The sequence below is a fragment of the Eleutherodactylus coqui genome, chromosome 10 (genome assembly GCF_035609145.1).
Source record: "Eleutherodactylus coqui strain aEleCoq1 chromosome 10, aEleCoq1.hap1, whole genome shotgun sequence".
Lineage (NCBI taxonomy): Eukaryota > Metazoa > Chordata > Amphibia > Anura > Eleutherodactylidae > Eleutherodactylus > Eleutherodactylus coqui.
This window is the reverse complement of record NC_089846.1, coordinates 41,484,974-41,507,255: the sequence shown is the minus strand read 5'-3', so window position 1 is coordinate 41,507,255 and position 22,282 is coordinate 41,484,974. Positions and strand designations below refer to the sequence as shown.

General features: G+C 47.6%; 1 protein-coding gene across 1 annotated transcript; it reads left to right on the top strand.

Annotated features, from left to right (window-relative positions):
• The first annotated feature begins 1,978 nt into the window (after positions 1–1,978).
• LOC136580356 (rho-related GTP-binding protein RhoG-like) lies at positions 1,979–9,888 on the top strand. The gene is made up of 2 exons (XM_066580854.1): positions 1,979–2,132; positions 9,148–9,888. Exon 2 carries the CDS (start codon positions 9,170–9,172, stop codon positions 9,743–9,745), a length of 576 nt encoding a protein of 191 aa, XP_066436951.1. The 5' UTR covers positions 1,979–2,132; positions 9,148–9,169; the 3' UTR covers positions 9,746–9,888.
• The last annotated feature ends 12,394 nt before the right edge of the window (positions 9,889–22,282 follow it).

Sequence of the window (22,282 nt, the reverse complement as noted above, 5' to 3'; positions counted from 1 at the left end):
GGGTGGAGTCATTCTTTTCCACGAAAAATATGAGCGCCCCAACTAGGGAAGAGGAAGGTCGAATGAATCCCTTTTTCAAATTGTCATTCAGGTATTCTTGGAGTACCTTCATCTCCGGTTCCGAAAGGTTGTAGATCCGTCACCCAGCAACGAAAGTCTGCTGTGCATTCAGCAATAGAGCTCTGCCCCTGCTGGAGGTTATGTATTCTTTCTTCAGCTGTAGCACAGCAATTGGGATCATCAAAGATTTTATCCATAGCGATAGTGAAGGCAGCGAGGCGGTCGAGGAGATTACTGATGGTCTCTACATGCCGCAAGGCCTATGCAAGCGACTCAGCAGTAAGGAGGTTGATGATGAAAAATACCTTCTTCCTGTCACTGGTAAACAAGGTGATCTGCATTTGGAAATAAATCCAGCATTGATTTAGGAAACCTCGGTATTGGCGACAATCCCCTGAAAATTTTGCTGGTAGTGGCATGCAGACGTCTGAAACTGAATTGCACATCTCCAAGAGTTGCCTCTGTAACACCTCGATCCCTCGTTGCATAGCAGCAACCGCTTCCTGGGAGGAGGCACAAAATTCTTGGAGCTCTGCGACTTGTTTACTGAGCGTGGCCACAACAGACTCTATTTTGGGGTGTGAATATTTTGTTTCAGGCACTGGGTTGGAGGCTCAGGTGTCACAGCTGCAGATCTGAAGAGTAGTCAGGGAAGAGCCAGGAGTCAGCAACAGGAGGTCTCAGTTTGCAGTACAGAAGAATGAGGCAGGTAACGTAGTCAGAAGGAAAGTCGGGGGTCAGCAACGGTAGTTCTCAGTTTGCAGTACAGAAGGATGAGGCGGGTAATGTAGTCAGAAGAGAATCCAGAGGTCAGCAACGGGAGGTCTCAGTTTGCAGTGCAGAAGGATGAGGCGGGTAATGTAGTCAAAAGGGGAAGCCAGAGGTCAGCAACGGGAGGTCTCAGTTTGCTGTACAAAAGGATGAGGCGGGTAATGTAGTCAGAAGGGAAGCCAGAGGTCACCAATGGGAGGTCTCAGTTTGCAGTACAGAAGGATGAGGCGGGTAATGTAGTCAGAAGGGGAAGCCAGAGGTCAGCAACGGGAGGTCTCAGTTTGCTGTATAGAAGGATCAGGCGGGTAATGTAGTCAGAAGGGAAGCCAGAGGTCAGCAACAGGAGGTCTCAGTTTGCTGTACAGAAGGATGAGGTGGGTAATGTAGTCAGAAGGGAAGCCAGGGGTCAGCAACAGGAGGTCTCAGTAGAATCACAGAGAAGCAGTTAGAAATAAAGCTTGATCAAGGCTTGGAGCACAATAATCATGCAATCAATGCATGAAGGGACAGGGTTATATAGAGGGCTTAATCAGGAGCAGGACGGAGCTAGGACAGGGAGGCAGGGACTAAACTAGCAGGAACATAGAACAAGGCTAGGTATGCAGGGGAACTTGTCCAAAGACCTGAATGGCTCAGGGCAGAGCTGCCGGCTGGAGTACAAGAGGGTCCTGCGGCGAGTCCTGACAGTGACAATCACAAAAACACATAGCAGATCACAAGGAAGACGGTCAGTTTTCGACTGACCAAAATCGATGCAGAATTGAAAATGGCTGAACACCTGCCTGCACATCCGCATCAAAGTCCGCATTAACACCAATGCAATATATTTTATTATAATCAGTCCTGCTCATTAATGCACTGGGGAAACAAAAAAACATCAATTGTGAAACTGCTGAACAGAAGCTCTTCAGCGCCGCTCATCGGCCGTGTGAGGCGCCATCGCCATCGCCACAGCACAGCACGGCTCACCTCCCGCCAACTGCCTCACATTGCGCGCCTAGCTGAGCGCACAGCGCCGACCAGCGGCCGCATCACGTTTACTTCCATTATCTACTCCCGGCATGCAGCGGGCGCATTGTGGAACTACATTACCCGGGGTGCTGTGCGGCGGGTGTGTCGGCGTAGAAGCCCCGGATGTAAGGTTCTAGTAGCCGCCCAGGGCCGGTACAGGAAGTGCAGCGGTGAGAGGAACACCAGGAAGTGCCCTGGAGACGGTGAGAGGCCGGGAGGGTGCGGCTGCAGTGCTCACACAGTGCCCGGAGGAGACGTGCGCCGGCTGGGGGGTGACGAGAGGCTGAGGGGTGAGTCGACGGCAGCTGGTGCCGGGGGGAGTGTCTGAGGGGCGGACCCGCTGGAGGGGCTGACGGCCAGGTAACTGCCGGCCACGGAGGAGCCAGCCGAGATGTACATGGGGGCGGCTGTACCTGTATGTACGGTGTAACCGGCGGAACCCCCCGACTCCGGAGGGGCCCCACAGAGCAGTAGTGGGGGCCTCCTGTCAGTGACCCCAGCAGGTAACGGTGACAACCCCCCCTCCTCTGTCAGTGACCCCAATAGGTAAGGGTGACATCCCCCCCTCCCCTGTCAGTGACCCCAATAGGTAACGGTGACATCCCCCCCTCCCCTGTCAGTGACCCCAATAGGTAACGGTGACATCCCCCCCTCCCCTGTCAGTGACCCCAATAGGTAACGGTGACATCCCCCCCTCCCCTGTCAGTGACCCCAATAGGTAACGGTGACATCCCCCCCCTCCCCTGTCAGTGACCCCAGCAGGTAATGGTGACATCCCCCCCTCCCCTGTCAGTGACCCCAATAGGTAACGGTGACATCCCCCCCCCCTCCCCTGTCAGTGACCTCAATAGGTAACGGTGACATCCCCCCCCCCCCTCCCCTGTCAGTGACCTCAATAGGTAACGGTGACATCCCCCCCCCCCCTCCCCTGTCAGTGACCTCAATAGGTAACGGTGACATCCCCCCCCCCCTCCCCTGTCAGTGACCTCAATAGGTAACGGTGACATCCCCCCCCCCCTCCCCTGTCAGTGACCTCAATAGGTAACGGTGACATCCCCCCCCCCCCTCCCCTGTCAGTGACCTCAATAGGTAACGGTGACATCCCCCCCCCCCCCCTCCCCTGTCAGTGACCTCAATAGGTAACGGTGACATCCCCCCCCCCCCTCCCCTGTCAGTGACCTCAATAGGTAACGGTGACATCCCCCCCTCCCCTGTCAGTGACCCCAATAGGTAACGGTGACATCCCCCCCTCCCCTGTCAGTGACCCCAATAGGTAACGGTGACATCCCCCCCCTCCCCTGTCAGTGACCCCAGCAGGTAATGGTGACATCCCCCCCTCCCCTGTCAGTGACCCCAATAGGTAACGGTGACATCCCCCCCCCCCTCCCCTGTCAGTGACCTCAATAGGTAACGGTGACATCCCCCCCCCCCCCTCCCCTGTCAGTGACCTCAATAGGTAACGGTGACATCCCCCCCCCCCCTCCCCTGTCAGTGACCTCAATAGGTAACGGTGACATCCCCCCCCCCCCTCCCCTGTCAGTGACCTCAATAGGTAACGGTGACATCCCCCCCCCCCTCCCCTGTCAGTGACCTCAATAGGTAACGGTGACATCCCCCCCCCCCTCCCCTGTCAGTGACCTCAATAGGTAACGGTGACATCCCCCCCCCCCCTCCCCTGTCAGTGACCTCAATAGGTAACGGTGACATCCCCCCCCCCCCTCCCCTGTCAGTGACCTCAATAGGTAACGGTGACATCCCCCCCCCCCCCTCCCCTGTCAGTGACCTCAATAGGTAACGGTGACATCCCCCCCCCCCCTCCCCTGTCAGTGACCTCAATAGGTAACGGTGACATCCCCCCCCCCCCTCCCCTGTCAGTGACCTCAATAGGTAACGGTGACATCCCCCCCCCCTCCCCTGTCAGTGACCTCAATAGGTTACAGTGACATCCCCCCTCCCCTGTCAGTGACCCCAATAGGTAACGGTGACATCCCCCCCCCTCCCCTGTCAGTGACCCCAGCAGGTACCGGTGGCATCCCCTCTCCCCTTCTTAGTGCCCTCCCCCACTCCCACCCAGTAAGGGCTCCTGCCCATGTGTTTTACGCTGCGGACGTACCATGGTGGTAAACAGTAAGTCCCCGCTGGTGATCATATATTAATGCAGACCTCCGTAATAGAACGTACCGCCATTTGTTTTCCCGTGGTGGAACTCCGCGCAGAATCACAAGTGCGCTGCCGGCTCTATTGAACCTCAGAGCTTTTCTTCCTAACAGCTGCGTTATTCCGCCCAGGATTTCCGCAGCGAGGAAAGTGGCAGAAATCCGCCCGTGGGCATTACCCCTCAGTGGCCCCAGTAGGTAACGGTGATAACCGCATCCCACCCCCACCTCCCCTCTTTAGTGGCCCCAGTAGGTAATGGTGATGACCCCCTTCTCCCCTCCCCCCTATCCTTAGTGGCCCCTGTAGGTAATGGTGATGACCCCCTTCTCCCCTCCCCCCCTATCCTTAGTGGCCCCTGTAGGTAATGGTGATGACCCCTTTCCCCCCCACACCAACCCCTTTCTTAGTGGCCCCTGTAGGTAACAGTGACTAGCTCCCCTTCTTAGTGGCCCCTGTAGGTAACTGTGATGACCCCTCCCACCCTCCCTTAGTGGCCCCAGTAGGTAATGGAAACAACCTCCCCTTAGTGGCCCCTGTAGGTAATGGTGATGGCCCATCTCTCACCCCCCTCCTTCCTTCCTTAGTGGCCCCGGTAGATAACAAACGCCCCCTTTCTCTCTCCTCCTCCCTTCTTAGTGGCTCCTGTAGGTAATGGTGATGACCTTTTCACCCCCACCCCTTCTCCCTTTTTTAGTGGCCTCTGTAGGTAATGGGGACTACCTCCTTCCCCCTTCGTAGTGCCCCTGTTCGTAACAGTGAGGGCCCCCCCCCCCTCACTCTTTCTTAATGGCCCCTGTAGATAACTGTGCTGACCTCTTACCCCTTCATCCCCCTCTTTAGTGGCCCCCCTTAGGTAACAGTGACAGCCCCTCCCCCCTTCTTTTCTTAATGGCCCCTGTAGGTAACTGTGACACCCGCGACCCCTATTCCCCCCCCCCTTCCTTCTTAGTGGCCCCTGTAGGTAATCTTGCTATAGTCATCGCTACAAATCTCATGTATTCATGTATGTAAAACCCGCGGCTTCAGTTTCCAACGGGTTCTTTCGGGCTACAAAACATCTCATCTGAAGGACCCATTGGAGACCCAGGGCTTCACAGACATGCCGTGTGACCGAGGCCTTGTGGATAGATCCACATTCCGTGACGCCGGGCCCCCTCTATAATCCTGTCCGTATAATTGGGCTCTTTTATGGCGGTGATTAAGGCTTGTTGCGTTGAGACTCACAGATTTCCATGTGACTTTTTTAATGGGTTTTCTCAGAATGTCATGGCTGCCGTCCTGTAATTACCAATGACCGCTGTTGTGTAGCGAGATGTTTTGCATTGCTTCCTCACCCCAAACATGTCATTACACTTTATGGAGTCTGGTGCGCCATAATGTTTTTAATGACAAAACCCCTTTAAAACACAGATTTAGCAGTTTTCTATAGGATTGGTGATACACTTTAAACTGCTGCGCACCCTACAAGTCACCATAGTAAGGGGGGAATTTCCTTCTCAGATGATACTATATCATCCCTCCTTTTACCCATTGCTCATGTGTGCGCGGTCTAGTTCTGACATGGCGGGTTTATGTATTTTAGAAAAAAGCTGGGGAACAATACAGAGATCTCTCCCATGATCTGTTTGCACCCACGACTGTGACTATAACAAAGGGGGCGCCGTCTACATCTAGAGGAAAGAAGTTACTACACCGACATAGAAGGGGTTCTTTACTGTAAGGGCTCCTGCACACTGGCGAGAGAAAATATCGGGCCGTGATTCACAGTGTGATATCGACCTCGCAATGCATATGGAACCCTCTGGATGTGGGGCGTTCATGTAAAAACAGCCCCGCATCGCTGCGGGGAATCCCTTTATCCTATTGCTTTCAACGTGACGGCAGCAGCGCTGGCCCCATTGAAAGCAATGGCAGAAGATCTTGATCCTCTGCTGTCCCAGCAGGGGATTCCTTCATCCCCACAGGGAGTCCCCTCCCACTGCTGTCAGTGTTCAGTGATGTGTGGACTCCCCGTGGGGATGAAGGAATCCCTGCTGTCACAGCAGAGGTTTGCGAAGTTCTGTCGTTGCTTTCAAAAACCTCTGGATGATGGAATCCCAGGCGGCGGCTGTCACAGATGTAGCAGGGGATCGCGATGTTCTCCCACTTCTTTCAATTGGGTCTCTGTTGCTGCCGCCGGCCCCATTGGAAACAATGAGCGAGATCGCAAAAAGAAAGAACGTGCTGAGATTTTTTTTTTTTTTTTCACGCAGCATCGCTGGAGTGAAAAAAGTGCAAATGAGAATGAAACCATTGAAATTCATTGGTTTCATAATCGTGTGTTTTCACTCGCTCTCGAAATGTAAGAAAATCACCCGATTTTTCTCGCCAGTGTGAAGGAGCCCTAAGAGCAGTGAGACTCTGGGTTGTGGCTTGGTTGTTGACAACTGTTTGCGTACCATTGGTGGTCAATTTTGTGACTGCTGAACAAATTGTTGGGAGCGCTTACATGGGCTGAAACGTTGTTTGTCAACTAGTTAGGAGGCGCGAGGTACTTTGATGGGGGTGTAGTTGAAATTTCAACATTGTCCCCAACATCCACTGAACGCACATATGTGCAAGTAGTTCATATGAACTCGCGCTGGTTGGCGGGCGGTTTTATGGTCTTTCCTCGCTGGTTGGCGGGCGGTTTTATGGTCTTTCCTCGCTGGTTGGCGGGCGGTTTTATGGTCTCTCCTCGCTGGTTGGCGGGCGGTTTTATGGTCTCTCCTCGCTGGTTGGCGGGCGGTTTTATGGTCTCTCCTCGCTGGTTGGCGGGCGGTTTTATGGTCTCTCCTCGCTGGTTGGCGGGCGGTTTTATGGTCTCTCCTCGCTGGTTGGCGGGCGGTTTTATGGTCTCTCCTCGCTGGTTGGCGGGCGGTTTTATGGTCTCTCCTCGCTGGTTGGCGGGCGGTTTTATGGTCTCTCCTCGCTGGTTGGCGGGCGGTTTTATGGTCTCTCCTCGCTGGTTGGCGGGCGGTTTTATGGTCTCTCCTCGCTGGTTGGCGGGCGGTTTTATGGTCTCTCCTCGCTGGTTGGCGGGCGGTTTTATGGTCTCTCCTCGCTGGTTGGCGGGCGGTTTTATGGTCTCTCCTCGCTGGTTGGCGGGCGGTTTTATGGTCTCTCCTCGCTGGTTGGCGGGCGGTTTTATGGTCTCTCCTCGCTGGTTGGCGGGCGGTTTTATGGTCTCTCCTCGCTGGTTGGCGGGCGGTTTTATGGTCTCTCCTCGCTGGTTGGCGGGCGGTTTTATGGTCTCTCCTCGCTGGTTGGCGGGCGGTTTTATGGTCTCTCCTCGCTGGTTGGCGGGCGGTTTTATGGTCTCTCCTCGCTGGTTGGCGGGCGGTTTTATGGTCTCTCCTCGCTGGTTGGCGGGCGGTTTTATGGTCTCTCCTCGCTGGTTGGCGGGCGGTTTTATGGTCTCTCCTCGCTGGTTGGCGGGCGGTTTTATGGTCTCTCCTCGCTGGTTGGCGGGCGGTTTTATGGTCTCTCCTCGCTGGTTGGCGGGCGGTTTTATGGTCTCTCCTCGCTGGTTGGCGGGCGGTTTTATGGTCTCTCCTCGCTGGTTGGCGGGCGGTTTTATGGTCTCTCCTCGCTGGTTGGCGGGCGGTTTTATGGTCTCTCCTCGCTGGTTGGCGGGCGGTTTTATGGTCTTTCCTCGCTGGTTGGCGGGCGGTTTTATGGTCTCTCCTCGCTGGTTGGCGGGCGGTTTTATGGTCTCTCCTCGCTGGTTGGCGGGCGGTTTTATGGTCTCTCCTCGCTGGTTGGCGGGCGGTTTTATGGTCTCTCCTCGCTGGTTGGCGGGCGGTTTTATGGTCTCTCCTCGCTGGTTGGCGGGCGGTTTTGTGGTCTCTCCTCGCTGGTTGGCGGGCGGTTTTGTGGTCTCTCCTCGCTGGTTGGCGGGCGGTTTTGTGGTCTCTCCTCGCTGGTTGTGGGCGGTTTTGTGGTCTCTCCTCGCTGGTCGGCGGGCGGTTTTGTGGTCTCTCCTCGCTGGTCGGCGGGCGGTTTTGTGGTCTCTCCTCGCTGGTCGGCGGGCGGTTTTGTGGTCTCTCCTCGCTGGTCGGCGGGCGGTTTTGTGGTCTCTCCTCGCTGGTCGGCGGGCGGTTTTGTGGTCTCTCCTCGCTGGTCGGCGGGCGGTTTTGTCGTCTCTTCAAAGACCAAAACCAAATAGACCGTAGCAGCGAGTGCTCTTCTGAAAACCAGCAGGAACCGTGCAGTTGAGGTTCACTTCGCTCCTATTTGGAGGGGAAAATGTTAAAGAAAAGGCCGGAGATAATCAGCGTTCAATGGGAAGCGAACGCCTCCCTGCAAGTTGTTGGCTGGTCGTTGAAAGACAACCATTACCCTTGTACACCAGATGATGATTAATCAGCCAATGACTATTTTTTTAAAGTGAGCGGAAACAAAGTGACTTGTGCCTATATTGTATCTCGCCACCTGCCCGTATTTACACAGAACTAATGTCACTTGCGTTCACTCTTTTGAGCGACCGTTATGTCTGACTCACACGGGTGCAAATATTGCTGCTTATTATGCAGTGAACAGATCCTGTTGATTTCAATGTATTTTCACATCTACATATTTTTCATACCATTTTTGATTGCGTGTCTAAATAGACTATAGAAGTGAATAAGCTATTGCTAATACACAGTGAATACTCATGAAACGTGTATTTTCACATCAAAACAAGGGGACCCTTTGGGGGGGGGGGTTTCCCTGTGCTTGTAAAAAAATAAAAAAAAGACACAGAAAAGCTAAAATACGCAGGGAATAGGCGTTTTCCAGTTTTTGGATACACTACGTTTTCCCGGACAGAAATACGCTTGCGCCCGTGTGAATGAACCCTTAGGATGATGGTTGTACCATGTAATGCCACCAAATAGATCCCTCTGCCTGAGGATGTGGTGATATCAGAAGGAATGCAAGATTTGGAGTCGGGAAGACCTATTTCTCTAAATTGAGGAAAATTGGCTTCTAACTCCAGGGATTTTTTTTCTTGCCTACTTCAAGATAATGGGCTGAACTGGATGGATGTTGAGTCGTGCCCCCCACCCCCCTTAGTCTTACAAACTTATTACCATGTATGTGACTGAATACCACCCTATGTCCTAACGGTGATCTTTTTGTCATCAGGTACGGTGCGACTTCATGAAGAATGCAGACAATAAAGTGTGTAGTCGTTGGTGATGGAGCCGTTGGAAAAACATGCCTTCTTATCAGTTACACCACCAATGCCTTTCCAGAAGAGTATATCCCCACAGTATTTGACAATTACAGTGCTCAGATGACCGTGGATGGCAGAACGGTTAGCCTTAACCTGTGGGACACTGCTGGCCAAGAGGAATATGACCGTCTTCGTACCTTGTCTTATCCTCAGACCAATGTGTTCATTATATGCTTCTCCATTGGCAGTCCATCTTCTCATGCCAACGTGAGGCATAAGTGGCATCCAGAGGTTTCCCATCACTGTCCCAACGTGCCGGTTTTACTCGTAGGTACCAAAAGAGATCTTCGAAATGATCCAGAGACTATTAAAAAGTTGAAGGAGCAGAATCTTGCACCCACCACAACCCAGCAGGGCTCGTCTCTTGCTAAACAGATCGGTGCTGTGAAGTATCTGGAATGCTCTGCCTTGCACCAGGAGGGGGTCAGAGAGGTGTTTGCAGAAGCTGTCCGGGCTGTCTTAAATCCTGTGGTAAAGAAGAATCCCAAGAAGTGCGTCCTACTATAGGGGTGGTGAATGCTGACCATCGCAAATGCTGTTTCAATGAAAAATCTTTGAGTTTTTCAGCACAACACGTTGGGCGATATCTCCTTTCCTCAGCTTGCACTAACAGCTCCTCATGTGAGTTGTGTGGAGTCGATTGCGCTTTCTAGCTTTCCCAAGAATGATTTATACCACAGACCGAGGCAGCGCAACGCAAAAATGTCATTATAGACTTGGAACAAGAAATCTCTTTGAGCGCTTACGCATGCCAGCCTTGCACTTTGGACTGTCATGTTTGATGCTTCTTCCCCCCCTTCCTGACACATATTGCCAACTCAGATGAAATTTTTTGCCTTTTTTTTTTTTTGACTCGAACTTTTATACTACTCTTCTTACTTTGCCACTATTAAAGCTTCACGGTGCAATTATTTTGTCAGAATTTTCTATACTTTATGGACATGTATTTAAAAAGGCCTTTGTCACATTCATCTGGGTGAAAAGACATTTGGACTTCCAAACGGTTTCTTCTTTATCGTCTGCTGGATCAATACTTTACATCCCACTGAATTCTGCTAAACACTGTAAACTTTCTTCTCCAGAAGGAAGGCTTTATAATAAGTTCTGAAGCACAGAATAGACCTTCTTCCTTACCATACAACTCAGGGCTTTGTAATGGTTATAGATCTCCCTATGGAAACGGTTTAAAGGGAATCTATCCTCCCAAAAAGAAAAGCGGATTGTGTATAAAAATTCAGGTGGTTGAGGGATGACGGGTGCAAGTCCTCCAGTATACGGTTTGGTGAGCCACAAGAGCGGCTTGGTTGTATGTCAGCTGTTGTAAATGTGTTCTTGTGAATATACAGACTCCGAAGGGTTGGGTAATACTAGCGTCAGTGAGTATTCTAATTATGTCTACAGTTCCTCATCTTGAGAGGGTTAGCTTCCCCCTCATAATTGTCTTAGAGCCAGCTCTGGGTTGTGTCAAAACATAAAGGAACTCGTGCCTCACCCAATTGCAGTGTTGCATGATACATCACTGTTCTTCACTTGCTGCAGCAGCGCTGTTGTCATCAACACAGGGACATGTGACCACTGCAGCTTACCAGCTGCTGAACTGAGTCAGTCATTCGCTGCAACGATCAGCTGTTTTTGAGGTCAGAGGCATCAGCTCTGCTGTGGGGGATCAGATGAAGGGAGTAGGACTATTCTACCACCTTCACCTGGTTACGGTAACAGTGGTTCATCCTAGGCTGCTGACACACCACCGTATGTTAGCCATGGTTTTTGGTCTGTATTGCAGGCATGGCCCCCGAACCGAACTCCAAACATGGGCATCGATGATGCTTGGCGTTCTGGTCAGACTGGGACACATCCATATAGGACGCAAAAAAAAACCACTGCTGAAATGTGCCAGTGTCTCCGGCCTTAATGGTGACTTTAATACCTGGGATAACTAATCTGTCTTTAGCTTGCCCTTACAGTTGCATTGTCCAACATGGTTCCTCCGATCTTCTCATGGGATGTAATTTGCAATACACATATCACGATATTGGAGCACTTGAGGTCGCTGTTCAAAAACAGCCCTAATATCTTAATGTTTCCTTCACAGTCCCCCGCCCCTTGTCTATTTTTGTAAAACAGAAGGCACTTCTAGACACGATATATTTTTATATTTGAGTCCCACTGTATCTTCTCCCTGTAGTGTCTCGTACGCTTTGTTTTTTTTTTTCCTATGAGGTTATTGGAAACTTTTTGAGGTCTGAGTGGAGCCCTTTAAAGTCAAGACACCAGCAAAGGCGCTGCTTTAGAGGATTGGACCCATAATATTTTAATATCACCAACTGTGGGCGATTTAGTTTTTTTAAATGTTTTTTTTTTCATATGAACGTTCCTGATTTGAAGACACCAGATTCAATTAGTGTTGCGGCGTACGATGAACTAACTGACTTGAGGCCTTAGTAACCTGTTGTTCCCGTGGCATATATTCACTTTTGTTTGTTTAACCTCCCACATTTTGGGCAATGCTTTACTCCATTTTTGACATCTATGATATGTGAGTGACCTGGAAACTGCACCTTTTTTAGATGACCTTAATCGCTCATCAGTGCCTATGGACTGCAGAGGGTAAAATGAATTACTCTAATAATAGTGGACAACTAGTTACTTAAGGAGTCAATTGCATCACAAGTTTTGGTCTGGAAGCATTGTAGTAATATCCTTTCACAGAGTAGGCGGCTTTCTCACTTACATTGGTTTTGTACCCACAATGGTGTAAAAGAACGGGGGGGGGGGGGCAGGAAAAGCTATTAAAGAGCAACTCCAACTTTGTCCTTTGCCATGTCGTAGAGACTGAGTGGCTGATCTACTCGTTATGCTATATGTTGAGTTAGGGAACGCTAGTCGGTGCTCAGACGTCTTCAGTCCTCCAGGCTTTGTGGATGGGGGGGGGGGGGGGGGCTCAACTCCCGGACCCCTTTTTGTGTTCTCTTGCACCCTGCCTACAATATTAGTAAGTAAATGTGGTAGACTAGAAGAGGGATTGTTGAATCGATGCAAACCGCTTTTCTGCCTTTTCAGATTGATTTCCTTTTAACTGGTGCCTGGGCTACACAGGATTACAATAACAAAACGGGTGAGGCCACCAGTCATTGTAAAGCCATTTAGTAGGATGTAAGAGGACGGCGCTGTTCTCTTCTCCGTCACACCAGTGCCTCTCTTCTTGGTTATGAGAACTTTGTGTAAGTGAATTACTTTTTATAACTGAATAAATGCAGCAGTTAAAGCAGCTACGACATATTTTTTTTTCTTATGTTTTTACAAAGAGTTATGTATCCTGTAAGTTCATTTATACTGTGTAATAATGGTACTTGCTAATATGTCATCTGTCCTCACTACCAAAGAGCAATCTGTGTCTTACACCTAATGGATGCTGCGGCTCAAGCTGCTGTCCGGACTACAAATATCAGTCTGCTCCGACGACCCATGTCCAGCAGCCTTGAGGGCTTGGAACTTCATAAATTAGGAAACGTGAAACACTATTTATTGTCGAACTAAAAGTCCCAGCATGCCCTGTCAAGACTTGTTTTGGACTGTTTTTTTAGGTGGAGTGCTCATGGTTCCTCATGTCTTAAAGGGCCACTCAGGTGATTCTTCTCTCTCTTAATTATTCACGATGTAGCTATTCCCCTAGTATATATAAGTGAGCTAGTGTTATCTTAGTTATTCCCTTGTCTGAAACTCCCGGCCTCTTCCTCAGTGAACTCCGCTCCGATAAGCTCAGGGCTGCTTGGGGTTATGTATTAATTATCTAGTTAAACGGTTAGTTTGTGAGATGCTGTTACATCAGTCCTAACATAGAAACTGTGGTGAGGGGATACAGACTATCCGGTCAGTTATTGATGATAGTCACGCAGTTATACTAGAGGAGATCACGGCTCATCCTCCTGCATGTATATTTACGAGCTGCAGCTTATTTAGGTAGATATAGAAAGTAATGATAATTAAAACTGTCCTCCCTGTCCACCCCAAGCAGGTGGAAATGGTATAGCCTCTAGCTAATGATTTGCTGATGCATCCTGGGATAGATGTTAACATTTAAAAAAAAAAAATTCTCACCATGAAGATGGTGCCTAATAGGCATCAGACAGGGAACTACACTATAGGGAAGTGGCTGTAATACATAGGAGACCTCCAGAGTGTAAGGGGCAAGTCGGTGAGGGCATGGGAAAAAATGTTTTCAGCAGAGTGGCCCCCTTAAGGTGACCATACAAAGGAGATAACCTTCTTAAAAAACAATTATCAAGAGGTTCTCCAATGCAAACATACACATCTTGGTGCGCAGTGGCAGTTTTTGAACTGGCCACATATGTTGAGTGACACTGGTTTATGATCTTTCTGGGAATGTTCTTCATAGACAAACCAATTTTGTTGTTTTTCGTCCGACTATTGGATGAAAATTTGAACCGCTGACCATTTCCTCCAGTTGCTGACAGCCTCACTGCTTGGTGATTGGTTGAAGTTATGCATTTCTTATAAAAAATTATAACTTTAAAAGCTCTTCTACCTGGGCCAATATTTGGGCACCAGCATTAACCTGCCCAATTATCGGCCCATCTGAATATGCCATTGATAAGCACTTATGATCGTTAGTATGGTGACAAACAGTGGCAACGGCAGAACCGGCACCAACTTACATGCTATTATGTCCATCGGTGCTTGTTCAAAACTGCCCCCAGTCTGTGCGCTCACCTGCAGAACTACCTGTTGGCTTCCTCTGCCAGTACCACCACTGACTAATACAGGGTGGGCTGCCTTCCTTATGTGTTCTGGATAAACCTATTATGTGCCGCTGAGGAATGGTTCCAGTAAATGGAGTTCAGCGTTGTTGGTTGTGTTCTTACCTTCCGCCTTGCAAACTATCAGGAATGTATATTTTTGTGCTAAGAACTAAATTTCTAATTCAATGCATATCTTAGTTAAATTCAATTAACATTTATATTTATTTAAAGGACTCATAATAAATGGTACTTTGGATATTGTGTCTACACTTTTTTGTATTTCCCGCCCCACCTGTTGTATATCGCACACTTCTTCTTTTCTTCTTGAGTTGCATCCATTATTTCAAAGGAAGTATTCGCCCTTCAGACACTTCATGGCATAATCGTAGGGTAGCGAAGGTCTAAGGGTTTAAGGTGGCCGCATCCAGGAAAGGACTTGGTGACTTTCTCTGCTGTAGTCAATGGGTGTTACACAAATAGCTGAGCAAACTCTGAGAGATTTAGGCCTTAGATCTCATGTTCACGGGCATATACAATTTGGGCTGTGGAAAAGGCACCATTTTTAATGTTCATCCAAGAAGGCCTAAGCAATGCTAGTTTTGTCACAGCACACAGAAAAGATACAGCTGTCTGAATAGGCCCTTTATCATGTGGTTTTTCTTGGGCCGGTCTCACATGGACAAGTCTGATTTTGCATATGGGAGCCTGCAGCACAAGCTGTCCCGGCCCGCTGCCCGTGCTTAACTTTGCTTTTCTGTATTGCAGATGACTGGCGGCTGGCTGTTAATCATGCGCAGTATAGATTTTTTTTGTTAATGGCGGTGGGCTGCGAGTCGAATGGCTTCCATTGACTTCAATGGAAGCCGTCAATTGTGGTCAGGCTCCGAGTTGGATGGCTTCTATTGACTTCAATGGAAGGGGTCCAGACGGAATCCCTACGAAAATAGAACATACTGCGATTTTATTTCAGCAAGCGGAAATTGCAATTACTGTCCGGTCATGGTCTCATTTTTTTTTCTTTTTAATGAATACAGAATAGTGGGGATCATCCGTACAGGTGGCGATCAAGGATTCCACAATTCAAAGCCAGTCTTGTGAGACCGGCCTTATAAAGGTGTGTTGTATAAAGGCCAATGGGACGAGGTTTACGAAGTAGTAGAAGTCCTGTATGAAGGACTCCCATCAATGACAACAAATATATCAGACGCTGTATATAATCTCAGTGGTTTCCAGCTATCTTCAGAAAGCTCTTTCCTGCATCACATTCCGACTCCTGCAGAATATGCGCGAAGTGACCCTCTGGCCAAACTACTTCTCAGACTACTGGATGTACTCTGTAGCCATCGGTAGTATAAAGACCCTACATGATGATCTGACTGGCCGATGCTGCTCATGTGGGCAACACTGGCCAGTCCAAGCAGCATGCAGTGTCTTAGGGCCCTTTCACAATAAGCAATTATCGCTCAGTTTTTCGCTAGAGCGTATGAAGCTGAACAATAGTTTAGGCAGGCATAAACCTCAAATGATGCTTAGCCGCAAACAGGCTGGCGTCCATCTATGAAGGACTGCCTGTTTACTGTGACTGGAGATGGGTGTCCGGAAGCGATCGACACCCCCTCTGCCTCTATTCACTGAACAACCCCTTTAAGGTACATGATGACATTTCTGTTTTTGGCAAAATGATATATTGCGCTTTGATTTTTCTCTGAAGCAGTGTCACAGGAAACGATGCATCATTTCCTAAGGAGGGGGAAAATAAAAATAATGAAGTGTTGAAATGGCACAACCAAATCACACGTAACACGAGGCGCAGCAAATGCCTACACACATGAACAAGTGTATGGGGCGAAGTGTATTATATGGACGGCCACAACTCCTGAGCAATGAACATATTAATATAATCAAATGAAAAGGTAAAATACAGAGCCTTTAAAAATGGAATTGGCTAAAAACCAGAGCTGCTGATGATGCAAAAGCAGCCTCGGTCTTCACTGGGTGCTGTTTGCACGTAGTTTGAGTTCTATTAATTCAATGCAGTACATTTTACTTTTTTTTTTTTTTTTTTTTCTTCTGCGGTCTGCATAATGACTGCTGAGCAGCCATACTGCCAGTACTGTATGGACCGGATCTTCCTCTCCCAAGCTGCCTTGCATAGACCTGCTTAAGGCAGCATTTGAATGCCTGCCCCTCTGCTGCATGTAGTAACTAGCAGCTTCCCCATGTCCCTGTTACTAGGGAAGCAAAGTGCCCAACAAGAAGCAGTGGATTGAAAATTTGGAAGAAGGGGTGGCAGGTACTTCAGAGTTGATTTTCAGTGGTAAAACGAAAAGCTTTTAAATGCAAGTATATTACAGAGACTAATGACACACAGGCTGTTGGATGGACACAAGTTGTTTAAAAAGCTAGCGTCCACTTAAGCTTACAGTACTGTGTAAACATGTAGACAGATGTGCAAAAAAAAGGCTGCAAAGTAAGAATTTTTCAAAAGTTTTTTTTTTTGCAGTGGCTCCTACTAGTGATACAGCCCAAACAGAGCCCTGATCTCAACATCATTAAGTCAGTCTGGTATTATAATAGATGGCCTACATCCACAGAAGAGCTGTGATTAAATCTCCAAGATTTTATTAAACAAAAAAACCTTCCCGCTGTTTTCCTTGAAAAACTTGTGTGCAGTGGTACCTAGAACTACTGATGCTTAGAGACATAGAACAGTCACACCAAATATTGATATGAGTTAGATTTCTCTTTTTCATTCACTTTGCATTTTGCTGTTTGCCCAAAAAACTATTAACACTTCTGTTTTTGATAGAATTCTTACTTTATACCATTCCCCCCCCCCCCCCCCCCAATACCTGCCTAAAACTTTTACCCAGTATTGTACTGTATGTTCATGCTACATCTGCAGAGCATGCACCAGGGTATGTTAAACATATGCATAGGCTCCCATTCACCCGGCAAGAGGCTAAATGAGTGAGTTTTTCGGCCTGCATCAGGCTGGTATCTTGTATAACTATCTTTTTTTAAAGTGTATAGAAAATAAGTCAACTGCATTTTTCTATGCAGAAATTATCCAACAAAATACCATGCAATGCATAGGGCATCTGTTTTTTAACATGAGAGTCTCCGATAGACAACTCACATTTAATGTGAACAGAGCCAGTTTGAGATGTGACTGAATAGTCTGATGACTGGCTTGGAGAGCCTGAAATCTCTTAAAAAGGGAGCAACCATGCCACCAGATGAAGATGAGTGCGGTGAGGGCAACATCAACCAGCCTGTGTCAGCAGGTGCGGGATCAGGGCCAGCTTCCAGAAGACCCCCATGCTCAGGCTCATCCGTTGAAGGAACCCAGGCTCTCTTTGCCTAGTAGCATCAAATGGCAATCACTGAGACTTGTTTCCATCTGATCTTCTGCAAGACCTTTGAAATAATAGGGACTGGTGGATGCACATAAGCAAAGTGAAAACCTCAAGGCAGAGAAAGGGCATCTAGGACCCATGGATTGTTATTCCTGAACAGGGAACATGAACGAGTCCCCTTTGCATTCTCTCTTGTGGCCGTTAAGTTCACTCAAGTCTGACCTCCAAAGTACTATGAGCTTCTTGAAATTTGCCTCTAGAGACCGCTCTGGTGGCAGGGGAAGAACAGCAGTCAATCTACGAACCATGATGATGCTAGCTCCTTTGATATGAAAGAGTTGCTGCTAGTGAGACTCTACCCAAGTCCTTATCGGTTCGACTTTTATGAGAAGGGCTATGACTCATATACCTTCCTGGCAATTAATTAAAGACTCTCGTGACATTGTCAGACTTTATCCTGATTGCTCTCCCCTGAATGGTATGGGGAAATGTATTGGGGCTTTTTGCACTGCTGTCATCTCCCAGAGATTTGAACACAGAAGTATCTCTATTGGAGACCAGGACCCATTTTGCTGTCCTTGCACGTAGGACTCTATCCTGTCAAGGATGCTTCGGTGACCATGTCAATCCATATAGTGAGAGCAAAAGAAGGTTTTTGATGGACCACAAAAAGTAGACCTCAACTTACATTTGCCAATCTGTGGAAGGTACTTTCCCTTGTCGAACACATTCTGTATCAAGGGTTCTAGGTCTGGCCTCAAAAGCCTACTAGGCTTATACTAAATGGCGGAGAGTGAAATTTTTGAGTAGACATCTGTCCCCCACGGCTTAATCCAAAGAGTTCTGTTGACTACAGAGGAGAGAGCCATAGCACAAGATGCAAACCTTCCTTGCGGAGTCATTGCATCACATAAAAAAAATCAGATGTTAAAATGACTTGTCTGAAAAATGTAATCTCTGGCCACCCCATTAAGAATATCTTTCTCCATCTGGAGGAGCCATGACCGCAGATTCTTGGCGACGACTGACTAGTATCGTGCCACCTTGGATTGGGTGGCAGCTGATAGATAACCTCAGTGAATAACACCATCAATGAGATGATCCATGGAGTCATGGAAGTCTGACGCTTTTGACTCGGAGCCACTTGGAGCTTTGCTATGGCTACATTGTCATGTACCATAGGAGAGGGGGATGATACCTATGAATCGCGCCTCTGTCCCCGATTACTCATGGATCAACTTTTCCAAACGCCTTGCCGCTACCAACTGTCACGGCCAAGCCTCGATCGATCACTCTAGCGAGATTACAAGCTTGAAGTTGTTAGAATACTGGCTGATTAGTACCCAGCTTTCCAGAGCTTCTGCACGCATGCGAAGCGAAAGCTCAAATCATCCACCTCATCCGTTCTAACACACCTCAGAGCTCTACAATACCCACACAAATACACGCTCCACCACCAGTTTGTTACAGGTAAACTGGAACCCAGACTTATGAATTATGAACACAATCTTCGGAGTTTGAGTCGTTTTAAAACGGACAAGGCTTAACTGATAAACTGTAGATTTATTCTAGAAAAGATCTAGCAGCGCAAAATATAGATATGTACAAAAGATATACTCCCATGTAACAACCTTTTTTGTATAAGGAAATACCATATTAATACACAACAGGTCAGTATTTTAAAATTGGAAGAAAGTAACAAAGTTCCCAGATTAGGATATTGATCCACTGTTCTGATTGGCGGAGATCCAGATAAAGGGACGGTCAATATGCCGCAGCATATCTCCGTGGTTTGATAATTTGAAAAAAGAACTCACTCACTTTTAAAGCTTCTACAAAACCTCACCCATGCCGGCCTTTTCCTGACGTCATCAAGGCGGGTTGAGTATATGCAGGGAAGATCTACAGGAAAACACAATTTAATATTTCGGCCATATTTCCCCAGAAGGTGCTCCAATGGGAAAGATATGGACGTCATATTTAATATCAGGAGTTTACCAATCCATAGATACTAAGCAGAATACATAAATTAAGCCCAGGTACGAAGATATGCCATTCGGAGTGTTCTGGGTCTCGGGCCTCAATGTGTCTGGATACATTTTATTTGGCTGGGCCGCCTGCTTTTGAAAATATATTTCATATCAGGCTAGGCCCTTCAGATGACCCAATAACATGTATTAAAGGATTCTCTTAATAACAATCTTGGCACCCATTTGTCTGTGTGAACTGGCTAAGGTGTCAATCCACATCAGCAGGGGGTCAAATTAGCATTCCCCTGTCACTAGCTAGTTTTATTGCCAATGGAACAAAAGGTTTCCTGTACTTCAGAAGACCTGGCAGATGCCAGGAGGGGGGAGTGAGATTAGAACATTTAACTCATCTTTCCCAGTAGCCTGAGAGGCAAATTGCTATGGATAGTTGGGGAAGCTTTATCAATATCTCTATATTACACCTCCTCTTTTTGGATGGGCGACAGTGGTTGATCTCTACAAGTCATTTCCAAAGCCCATTCTAGTAGCCTAGTAAAGGGGAGGATGTCAGCTCATTTATTTTTCAATGGTACTATTTAATGTACCATATAATCATATCACAGAGGTGAGAAAAACAAAGAGATTCACTGAAAATGTCAAAAACACAATACCCGATGGGTTGCAAAGCAGGTACAATTGCCACAGAGCAGGCACAATTGCCTCAGGCACAATCCCCATAACGCAGGCACAATCGCCATGAACCGTAATAGAGTAGTTAGCCAGACTATGATGTGGAGGAGCTACTTGTTCAATGCAGACTAATGTGCACTCACCCACTCAACCCAGCCCAGATTGGGGAGGAGCGACTGCAAACAAACATAGCCCGCACATGTGAACGATACCAAAGAAGCCAGCCAAAGATGGATGTAGCCCACCATACAGGATAGCAACTCTCACCAATATAGCAGTGGGATGCCCTGTATCTCCAAAGTGGGCTACACTGGCTGATATCTTGGGGTGCCCCAAAATCTTTTTCAATGAATGTATTTAATGTAGCATATAATGTACTAAAAAAATTAAAAAATTCTAAGTAGAGAGAAATGGGAAAAAAAATGAAATTCTGCCATTTTCCGTGCCCAAACTGCGCCCAAAATGACACGATAACTTTATTCTATGGGTTAGTACGATTACTATGATACCAAACTTGTATAGTTTTTTTTTTTTTGCTGTACTATTTAAAAATGATTTTCTGCCGCCATCTACTCCGTGTAATAACTTTTTTATACTTCCGTTGACATAGTAGTGCGAAGGCTCATTTTCTGCAGGGGGCGTCCTGTAGTTTGCGTTGGTAGCATTTTGGAATATATACGACTTTTTGATTGCTTTTAATTGCATTTTTACTTACAGACAGGGTGACCAAAAAAGCGCATTCCTGGTGTTCTTTATTTATTTTTAGTACAATGTTCACCGTGCGGGGTAAATAATGCATTACTTTGATAGATCGGACTTTTACGGACGCGGCGATACCAAATATGTATTTTTGATTTATTATTTCAATTCTTTTTATTATAAATAGAGTTGAGCGAACATACTCTGGCGAGCTTGATGCTCGTTCGAGTATTAGCATACTCGATGGTGCTTGTTACTCAAACGAGCATCAAGCCGAGTTCGACCCCGCCCAAGTTTTTGACTCCTCCCCACTGTGACGTGCCTGTTTTGGCTCCTCCCCGCCGCGACGCAGCGTGCGTCAATGGGAAATTTTTTGAGAGAGAGAGGGGGGAAAAAAAAGCTCGGTACCCGGCGTCCCACATACAAAAATCTTGAGTCTCCCATTGTAGTCAATGAGGTTCGTTACTCGTGTAGAGCTCTCGAATGTTACGAGAAGCTCGACTCGAATAACGAGGACCCGAGCATTTGGGTGCTCGCTCATCTCGAATTATAAATATAGCAAATGTTGTTTTTTTTATTACTGTTTTTTAATAATAAACAAAACTTTATTGATCCTATTCTTACTTTTTTTTAGTCCCCACAGGGAACCTCAACTAGTGATGCTTTGATTGTTCCTGCAGTATCATGTAATGCCATAGCATTACATCATACTGCAACCGGGCAGGCAGTCTATCAAGACGCTCCACGGGGATAGCTTAATAAGCATTCTGCCATGACAGCCCTGGGACTATTTAGAAGGCCCCTGGCTGCCATGACATCGACATTGACAGCGGCATTTAACCAGTTAACAGCCCTGACCAGCTGCGCGGCTCATCACAGCTATTGCTGCTGGGTATCAGCTGTAAGAAACAGCCGGCACCCGGGATGTATGAAGGGAGAGCGCAGCGACAGTGGGAAAAAAACCCAAAATGGACATGCTACGGCCGTCGAATCCACGCCGCAATGCCGGCTTTGCCGCGACTCATTCGCTGTCCCATGTGGACGAGATTTCTGAGAAATCTTGTCCACATGGCTGGCTAATCCTGGGATTAGCATCCGCAGGCGGATTTGCCGTGGGAAAATTCTGGACGGAATTTCCGCGGCAAATCCACCCTGTGTGAACCTAGCTTAAAGTGCCAGATTTAACATTCAGTAGAGTCACTGTGATAAATATGGTGCATTTAAAAGGCAGATATATTATAGAGCAGGAGGAGCCGAGCAGAACTATATATACGAGTTTTTATGGGAAAAGATTCAGTATAACTTGTGTTTTATTCATTTATATCTTTGCACATTCTGCGCTGAACAGTCCGATGGGCGGAGCTACGAGTGATTGACAGCTACTCCTGTATATACAGCCAAAAACCGTAACTTATTTTTTTTCCATTGACATGACCGTATGAGGGCTTGTTTTTTTGCATGGCTAAACTTTAGGTTTGGCAAACTGTAGTTTTTATTGGTACTTTTTTGGGGTACATATACTAATTTTTATGAAAGGCAGGGAGAGAAAACACATCAGTCCTGTAA

Excerpts from the sequence above, each read along its gene's own strand:
- LOC136580356 (XM_066580854.1), top strand. The coding sequence starts at position 9,170 with ATGCAGACAATAAAGTGTGTAGTCGTTGGTGATGGAGCCGTTGGAAAA.